This window comes from Molothrus ater, chromosome 1, assembly GCF_012460135.2.
Source record: "Molothrus ater isolate BHLD 08-10-18 breed brown headed cowbird chromosome 1, BPBGC_Mater_1.1, whole genome shotgun sequence".
NCBI lineage: Eukaryota > Metazoa > Chordata > Aves > Passeriformes > Icteridae > Molothrus > Molothrus ater.
Window position 1 is genome coordinate 100,442,885 of NC_050478.2, and position 9,424 is coordinate 100,452,308.

Consider the following 9,424-nt stretch of genomic DNA (forward strand, 5'->3'; position numbering starts at 1 on the left):
GTGAGATCTGTCGGCACATAGCCTGTGTCCCCTGTCCCACCATGATCTGTGGAATATCTGGATTTCAGCTATATGGGCTGGGTCAAATAGAGTTAGGAATAGCATTAGCAGCTGGTGATAGCCAGGAAGACCAGTGAGATATTGGGGTGCCACATCACAAATGGAGGGATCTAATTTATATATCAGATACATCTATCAGATTCATCTATATATCACAGATATCATTTGTGACTATTCAGCAGCAGCAAGTGATGAAGTCACATCACACAAATCCAGCCTCTAGCCTGCAGCTCACTGGGTATTTATGTAGCATTGACTGCCCAGAACACTTCTGCTTGAGAGGGTACTATTAATTTTTATTTTATTTTTAGAGGACTGGAATCAAATATCACTGTTAACAGTTACTGTACAGCATATCTAAAAACTTTTTCTTTTATTATGAATAAATTTTGTTTCTGGCAGTTTAGTATTGTACATTTGGTACAGAATACTTCAAGCTCACAAGATTTTCTTACTCATATTTGGATGAAAATAGTGCAGCTCTAATTTTTAGATTTTCATGCCTATTTTACATCTTCTCTTCTGCAGCTTTAGGGATGACAACCCTAAAGAAAAAAGATCCCAAACCAGCAATCTCCACGTTCAGACTCTTAGGCCAAAGTCGTAACTGAATGCCTTACATTTGTCTCATGAATAGAAATGGCCCAATTTCCAGCAATGCCGAATGTCCACAGTGATCCAAATGGAATCTGAAAAGCCCTTCTAACTCCTGAAATTCATGCTCCCTTTTTTATTACTTTTTAAACATAACTATGGATTTACAAGCCTAATTATCAGAAATCCAGATTTGAGAATTTGGCCTGGAAAAAATCTCGCACCTAATTTTTTTATTCATTGATCTCTTCTTCGTCATCTTCAAACGCTTCCTCTCCATCATTTGCTGTTGCTTCTTGGTATTGCTGATACTCTGAAACCAGGTCATTCATGTTGCTTTCTGCTTCTGTAAATTCCATTTCATCCATCCCCTCTCCCGTGAACCAGTGGAGGAAGGCCTTTCTCCTGAACATGGCAGAAAACTGCTCCGAGATCCTTTTGAAGAGCTCCTGGATAGCAGTGCTGTTGCCAATGAAGGTGGAGGCCATCTTGAGGCCACGGGGAGGGATGTCACACACGGCCACCTTGACATTGTTGGGGATCCACTCCACGAAGTAGCTGCTGTTCTTGTTCTGGATGGCCAGCATCTGCTCGTCCACCTCCTTCATGGACATGGGGCCGCGGAAGACGGTGGCCACCGTCAGGTACCGGCCGTGCCTCGGGTCACAGGCTGCCATCATGTTTTTGGCATCGAACATCTGCTGGGTCAGCTCTGGCACAGTGAGTGCTCGGTACTGCTGGCTGCCCCGTGCCGTCAAAGGAGCAAAGCCCGGCATGAAAAAGTGAAGGCGCGGGAAAGGGACCATGTTCACTGCCAGCTTCCGGAGGTCGGCATTGAGCTGGCCCGGAAAACGCAGGGATGTGGTCACCCCGCTCATGGTGGCAGAGACCAAGTGGTTTAAATCTCCGTAGGTGGGGGTGGTGAGCTTCAGGGTGCGGAAGCAAATGTCATACAGAGCTTCGTTGTCGATGCAGTAGGTTTCATCTGTGTTCTCCACCAGCTGGTGGACCGAAAGCGTGGCGTTGTACGGCTCCACCACGGTGTCAGAAACCTTAGGAGAAGGCATGACACTGAAGGTATTCATTATCCTGTCCGGAAACTCCTCTCGGATCTTGCTGATGAGCAGGGTTCCCATGCCAGACCCTGTCCCTCCTCCCAGGGAGTGAGTGAGCTGAAATCCTTGCAAGCAGTCGCAGTGTTCACTCTCTTTTCTCACTACGTCAAGCACAGAGTCAACCAGCTCTGCCCCTTCTGTATAGTGTCCTTTAGCCCAGTTGTTTCCTGCACCAGTTTGTCCTGAAGTGAGATACAACAGGGAAAGAAAATACACAAAATTATTGGCAAGGTTTGATATTTGCACTCCATATTGACTCACATCTGTAACAAAAGCTGCTATACATCTGTCAGGTAGATAACTGTGCTCTTCAGTTTTCCCTACAAATATCTCTGTAAGTATCAACATAAACTTTTTATATAGTCTCTGGCAGTTTTCATTAATGCCTTTGAGTGTATGGGGGGGTTGGTTTTTTTGGGTTTTTTTTGGTTGGTTGGTTGGTTGGTTGGTTTTTTGGGTTTTTTTTTGTTGTTGTGTTTTTTTCGGTTTTGGCATTTTACCTTCCATAAGCGCAAAAAGATGGCCTTAACTCCTTCTTTTGGAAACTTTCACACTCCCAGTCCTGATGATTCTGTAAACACAAGATGACTGTTTGGTATTTCAATGCTTTCTGTCTGTAAGGGCCATGATGCATGCAAAGCTAAATCACAGATGCATGTATCTCAATGAAAGTGAGAGGTTCTTGGACTGTTCTTGTGAGTCAAAGAGAAAACATTGCCATTCAAGAATAAATCTGGGCTTCAAAATCCTATTTAACTTGTTATATCAGGAAAAATAGCTTTTTAAATTCGTGGTTACCTAGCCTGAATGAAAATAGTGATCAACAGAAGCTTCAGGAACATTATTTCCAAAACTTAGAAGTTAAGTGCCTTTTAGGTTTTACTGATTTCCGTACAAACTCACTATCCTTCAGGATATGCAAAATGACTTGGAAAATTAGATTACTGAAATTTCAGAAAAGTGATGAGTCCATTCTTTTCTTCCCAAGACTTCCCTTCTTGTTTTATGTGCCACTCAGTTTATTAAAGTGTGGATCATTTGCCATTGTCACTGTTTTGTTATTGGTTAGATAACGAGGAGGATTAAATTGGGCAATCAATTTTTTACTATTCCTGTTCCTCAGTGTCTACTACACACATACATTGTGCCACTGAACTCACTTACTGAGTGAGTACTGGGTACTCCTGGGAGTGGTATTCAGACTGAGCAATGCTTTCAGAATTAATTATAGAGCTGGCAAATTCTGTGCTGTTCCCCAAGACCTTCCCCTCCCTTCCTATTACCATTTCTCATTTCAATTCCCACAGCACCATGTTGGTGCCAAAGATAGGAACCAGGGAAACTGCTGGCTGGGACACTTCTGAAATCCTCTGTACTTTTTTGCACTGCATAAATGCTTGGTTTCCTCATGGTGTATTTGGTTATCTAATGCATTGTTCTGTATGTTGCTATATTTTTCTCTCTTTAAGCCCAGGGAGCTCAGCACTTCCTGTCCAGCTGGGCAAAGCACAAAGTAATATCCTTCCAGAATTAAATATGTTTGTAACACCTGCAGCCTGCTTCAGCAGATCCCCTACTATGGACAGGAAAGCACATCAGGATGCACACAAACAAGCAGACAACATCTCCAAAAAGCAGAAGGCATTTATCTCCTATTGGACATAAATTCTGATTTTAGGACAACTATCAGCTACTCCTGTGGCAACACTACACTCCATCCACTAGTCAGCCATGTGCCTGGCGTCTCCAGAATTTTCACTGGCGATTTCCTGCTTCTACACCCAGTTATCTAATACTTCCAGAACCACTGGCTCTACAGCACTGTAAGGCTACCGCAACACAGAGCATGTAAACATGCCCTGGAAGCTCCAGCCCCATGACAATACAGTCTGGAGGCGCCATGGCCCTGACAAGGCTGCCACAAATCTGGAAATCCTGATCACAATTCTGTGAAACTCTACTGGATGATGCCCTCCAATTTTCAGGTGCCTACCTACCTGACCTCTGAAAATCTAACACAAACACATAGAAATTATCAAATTTCACTGGGGCTAAACTCTCTGGGTGGAAAATGAGCCTGTGTCCAAAAACTCAGGACCTGGCAATTTTTTTGCCCATCCTTCAAGCCGAGCTCCAGCATCCTCCATCTGTCATCTGCCAGGATCTAAAGAAGCCTGTATGAAGCAATCCCACAACTTATCTGCATTCCTGGAACCTCCAGTTCCCTCTATGAATATTTCTTTCTCCAACACACTGTAGGGTTATCACACATGTTCAGGTTGAGCTGCACATGCAGAGAAGTCATTTGTCTAACAGTCAATTTATTTTTTAGTCCCTAAAATGGCACTTGTTTCCTACAATCTTCCTTCACTCCTCTACTCTCTTCACTGCTCAAAATATAAGACAAACCTGGTAAAAGAGCTCAGTAGCTTGCACATTAAAACTTAGGAGCTTGATGTGAACAGCCCTGCTGCAGAACTTGCCTTTAACTGCTGGACAGATATTTTTTGGTTGCCCCCATCAGTTCATACAAATTAAATTGAAGTGGTATCTCTGTAGCAAATCTACCAAGGGTGTACACAAGAAAAGAACAACAAATGCAAAAATGTACAAATGAATACTGGTTAACAGGAGGAGACACATCAGAGACCACAGCAGCTCCTGGTGGCAATTGTGTGCAGTCAGAAGGCCAGGAGGCCTACTGCTCTCTTACAGCAAGATTGTTCCACCTGCAGTTCTTCACCTTTTAAATCACTACCTTGTTAACACAGGCCTTAAAGTAGAAGGATTATTTTGCGGCCATCTCAAATTTCTTGCTGGTTTGATAGAAAATTCCTGTATCTGGAGTGTGTGACCATGTACATATGGTCAATACACCTGCATGAAATCCTGATTGATGATCCATGGCTACTTGCTGTGGAGATGTGGGCACATGCAGGTTCATACAAGCAGAGGTGGAAAACACCCCCATCAGAATGAGCCCTTACAGCCTGGGCTACAGCAAGTATGGGACTGCCAGCTCCTGCCACAAAATCCTTTGTGGGCCCAGGTCAGATTTTTAAACGAGAAAACAAAATGCTTTGTTGGCTTTTAACACAGAAGTTCATTACTTCAGCACTCAGCCATTCTACATTATTCAGCAGGTTGGGAGGACAGTGCCTGATGCTGGCAGGGGCCTCTGACAGATACGAGTCGATCACATGCTATGGGTTCATTGTTATCTTGGCAGGAAGGGAGTACAGCAAACTGGGCTATTGTTGAAGACATTCTGAATTGATTTTGCTCTGGTTTTACTGGTGTTGTGCCAAACTGTAAAGCTCCAGTTCAGGTATTTCCATAGGTCAGGTGAATTCACTTTCAGAATGCTTGTGTGGTTCGTGCAGGTGAAAGGGAATGAAAGGAAAAATCTGAACACGGGAACAGACTTCATAAAGCTGCCTGTGTCTATGGCTTTTCTCCCTAAGTTTACACCTTAAGCTACGTGTTGTAATTTGCAGCTCCTTTGGAAGAGACCTTTAACATCACTGCCATGGAGTTTACAGGAGAACAACATGGATGGCATAAAAGTTTTAAATTCCTCTTAAAGGAACTCTGTATGGTTTTTTCACTCCCCTCTCCAACCAAACAAGCCAGATTTGTTTTATACTGTTCAAACTATGTTTATCTTTCCTCTGCCTGTCCCTGGCACTGTTCCTTCCTTATGTTAACACAACGTACCAAACTGAGTTCCAACCTAAGCTTGCCCTGTCAGGAGGAAATTGTGTTTGTGGCTAGTGCAGACTTGGAAACCAAAAGACATGAAAGTTCTCAGGGTAGCTTTCATTCAGACTTCCCGTTACAGCAAGTGGCTCACTTAACTTCCACATGCTGTTCCTCCTTTAGTGCAAAGGGACTGACAATGCTCCATAAGGATGCTCTGTGCATTTTTAAGCTTAGATGCAAAGTACTACGAAGTCCAAAGTAAAGCAGTAAAAGTAAAAACAACCCTCTGCAAGAACACTGCAAAACCAGAACGTCCCCACTTATTTTCAGACTGTTCCTCATTACGCTAGAAACTAACCCAGTAACTGTGGCTACATCTGTGTTTTCTATATTACAGATTATCTTCCTCCACTGTTACTACACTGCAAGGATATACTGAAAAAGTTTAATTACACAGCCTAAAACCAATTCTGTACTCGAGCATTTAATGTGAATTTAAGTGAAGGGTAGTCTGGCTGGTTTGTGGTTGAGGTTTTTCCCTCCCCCCTCCATTTTCTGCAGAATTTCTGTGCATTTTGTTGTGAAGAACTGGCCTCAGGATTTCTCTGGAGTTCATATATGTGGAAAACAAATGTACTTTCTCTGAATACCATCGGAAACTTCCAGCAGTTTGCTAAGTGAAGGAATGATCAACAAAAGAATGACTTTTTCACTTAACAGGATGTTTTGACTGGCTTACATAATAATTGCAATTTCATTGTTAGCTATTAGGATTTCTCAGTAGGATCCCTTTGGAACAGGGAGATTGAATCTTTTTGACCATTCACTTGGTAATCAAACAGTTGTTGTAGAAGTCTGTTTTTTACAGAGAAACATCCACATACCAAAGATGAAATTATCGGGCCGGAAGAGCTGACCAAAAAGACCAGAGCGCACACTATCCATGGTTCCCGGCTCCAAGTCCAGCAAGACTGCTCTTGGTACAAATTTGTGGGCTACAACACAAAGTAAGCATGCCCTTAATGTTCAGAAATAAGCTAGCACAGTTATAGCTTTTAATACACAAATCTATTACATCTCATATTGTTAGTCTACATAGTTCATACATATGTAAGTACTTCCTATACAGAAAGTCACGGAGGTGAAAAACTCACCTCCACAGGAATAAATCAAATCAGCTTGGAAAACAGGCCTGACATAATTTGGACTCTACAGATTTTACATTTTGCAAGCTCTTTATTAGCAAGAGATATTAGGGAGTTTCTGATTAGAAAGAAATGGTTTACTTGTTCTTTTTAAGAAAGTAGGTAATATTTTCTGTAAAATCAGGCTGAGTGAAGTGCTTATGTTCAAGTTATCCACAAGCTTTTGTGTTTGAAGGATTCTCCTCCACTGAAAGAGCTACTTGGTGTACATAGCAAACAGTAGTAGTCAGCACATCTACCACAAAGCACAAAACAAACAATCTGTGTCAGGTTGAATTTGTTCAAGGAAACTCAGGTAAATAATATGAATTAACCCCAGCTGGACAAAAGATGAAACATTCACACTGGCAAGTTCGTGTACACAGACCAAAGGACTCCAGGTCCCCATTTTACACTGTGAACACCCTTCAATAGCAGAGGACTCTGAGGACTTGGATGCCTTTTGCCATCTCATTAATGAAACAGTTCTCTATTACCTGTGGCCCAACCCTCTCATTCATGAAAATTAAAGAGAGAGTACTACTGGTGTGGGCTTATGTAACCAACAGTTTAATTTGGAGTAATTGAAGAAATGCATTTGGTGAAGTAATCACACATTTGAAGAACAAACTCCTACTGTAACGTTAAATAATAAACAAACCTCCACCTCTAGGCCCTAAGGACAGCCCCTTGTGCTACTTCTCTGTGTCTGGGGAGATAGCACCCAGCCATCTTAATACTCTGTAAGAAAGTAGATAACATTTTCTGTTGAGCTGGGCGCAGCTGGGGGGCTGGTGGCATGTGAGGAGTGTGGCCAGATGTGCGATATGGCTTTATGAGCCCGTCATCTTCTGATTCCTGTGCCCCTTCCCAGGGAGCCCCCTGTCCCGCACCCCTCCCGGTCCCCATCCCACACTTACAAGATGATTCATTGTAGTAGACATTGATCCTTTCCAGCTGCAGCGCTGAGTCACCGACATAGCCTCCGGCTGGGTCAATGCCATGCTCATCACTTATCACTTCCCAAAACTGAGGGAGGAAAAGCGAGAAGTGGGTTGGGAACTTCCTTGCCGAGCCCGGGCCGGGGGCGGCGGCGGCAGCTGCCGGATTCCAGGCGTGCCCGCCGCCCCTCCCGGCCCGCGAGCAGCGGGAGCCGGGCGGGCACCGGGATTCAAACCCCACGGGCAGCGCCGGCTCCGCGCCCCAGGGCCCGCCCGGGCTCTGCCGCCCTCCCCCGCCTCTCAACCGCGGCCTGGCCGGCTCAAACAGAAAAACAGTTTTTAAAAAGTTTTAAAACAATTTTTTAAAGCTGTCCCGTTTGGTTTCGGTGCTTCCCAAGGCCTTTTATGGTCACGGGAAGCGGAGCGATGCGCGGTGCCCCGGGCGCGGCCGGCGCCGCTCGGCAGCGGCATCCAAGCAGGGGCGATGGGAGCGGGGGCGGCTGGCACGGCACGGCACGGCACGGCCCAGCCCAGCCCGCGGTGTGCAGCAGCCCCGGGGGTTCCAGCAGCCCCGGGGAACCACCGGGCGCGTCCCCCGGGCGCTCGGAGGCTCCGCAAGCGGCGGGCAGGCGGCGGCTCCCCGTCAGGCTCACCTTGGTCCCGATCTGGTTTCCGCACTGTCCCGCCTGGATGTGCACGATCTCCCTCATGGCTGCAGCCGCTCGCCCCGCCGTGCGCCCGCTGTCCCGCCGCCCAGCCCGGCCGTGCACGGCGCCGTCCCACCGGGCGGTGCTTTATGGGCTCCGCACCCCCGCCCGCCCGCGGCCGCCCCCGCCCGGCACCGCCCTCGGCCCCGGGGCGCGACACCGGCCCCGCTGGGTGACACCGGCCCCGCATTGTCCCCGATGGCAGCGGGGTCCCTGGGGGTCCTCCTGCCCCAGCGGCAGCTCCCATCCCTGGTGTGCTGCTGCTCAGCCCAAAGCCAGGCCAGCAAACGTGACTGCGGCATCTTCACCCCGTGCGGGGGCCGGACACCGCCGCCGTCTCCATCCCCTGTTCCTGTGCCCCCGCCCCGACGGGCGCGCACATCGCAGCCTTCGCTGCACAGCTCTGCTTCGGTAGAATTTCTTCCCAGAAAAGGTGATGAGACATTGGGACAGGCTGCCCAGGGAGGCAGTGGAGATGTTCAAGGGAAGACTGGATGTGGCACTTTAGTGCCATGGCCTAGGTGACATGGTAGCGTTAATCATGGGTTACATTCAATGATGTCAGAGGTCTTTTCCAACCTAACTGATCCTGTGGTTCTGTGATTCTGTGAAGGGGCAGCATCCAAAAGGATGGGTTGCCCTTCTCTGTGCCCTGCCATCTTCTTCACCCAGCTCTTTCCTGATGGGTATTTTGGTTTTGTTTTTTGGAGTGGTTTTCTTTGTGGTCTGTTTGGTTGGTTGGTTGGGGAGTTGTTCTTGTTTGTTTGTTTGCTGGCGGTTATTTTGCTTGGGTTTTTGTTTGTTTGTGTTTCTTTTTGGGTTTTTGTTTGTGTTTTTTTGTTTGTTTGTGGGTTTTTTGTTTGTTTTTTGTTTTGTTTTGTTTTTTCCAAGCTTCTGTCTGAAAATTGTAACTGGGATGTCAAGCAGTCTGTGAGGAAACTTTCCTGACAGCTCATGTCACCACCATGCAGAGTTTGCCCTGGGATATGCATGGTTGGAAATGCTTGATTTTTAATGAAAAAGGGGATTTTCTTTCCCCTCCAGAGAGGAAGCCACTTTCCCACAGCTGCTGAATCTGCTTTATGACCCCTTTGGGTAAGTGCTGCAGAGTTTCCCAAGTA

The 9,424-nt window shown here is 46.2% G+C and overlaps 1 protein-coding gene across 1 annotated transcript; it reads right to left on the minus strand.

The window, feature by feature from the left end:
* Positions 1-335: 335 nt before the first annotated feature.
* TUBB6 (tubulin beta 6 class V) lies at positions 336-8,354 on the minus strand. Its single transcript, XM_036404485.2, has 4 exons — positions 8,250-8,354; positions 7,576-7,684; positions 6,356-6,466; positions 336-1,951 (listed from the first exon to the last, which is right to left on the minus strand). Exons 1-4 carry the CDS (start codon positions 8,304-8,306, stop codon positions 888-890), a joined length of 1,341 nt encoding a protein of 446 aa, XP_036260378.1. The 5' UTR covers positions 8,307-8,354; the 3' UTR covers positions 336-887.
* Between the last annotated feature and the right edge of the window lie 1,070 nt (positions 8,355-9,424).

Coding starts and splice junctions, on each gene's coding strand:
- TUBB6 (XM_036404485.2), bottom strand. CDS start 8,306: ATGAGGGAGATCGTGCACATCCAGGCGGGACAGTGCGGAAACCAGATC. Junction 7,685..8,249: donor GAAACCAGATCGGGACCAAG/GTGAGCCTGACG, acceptor TTCCTCCCTCAG/TTTTGGGAAGTGATAAGTGA. Junction 6,467..7,575: donor CTACTACAATGAATCATCTT/GTAAGTGTGGGA, acceptor TTTGTGTTGTAG/CCCACAAATTTGTACCAAGA.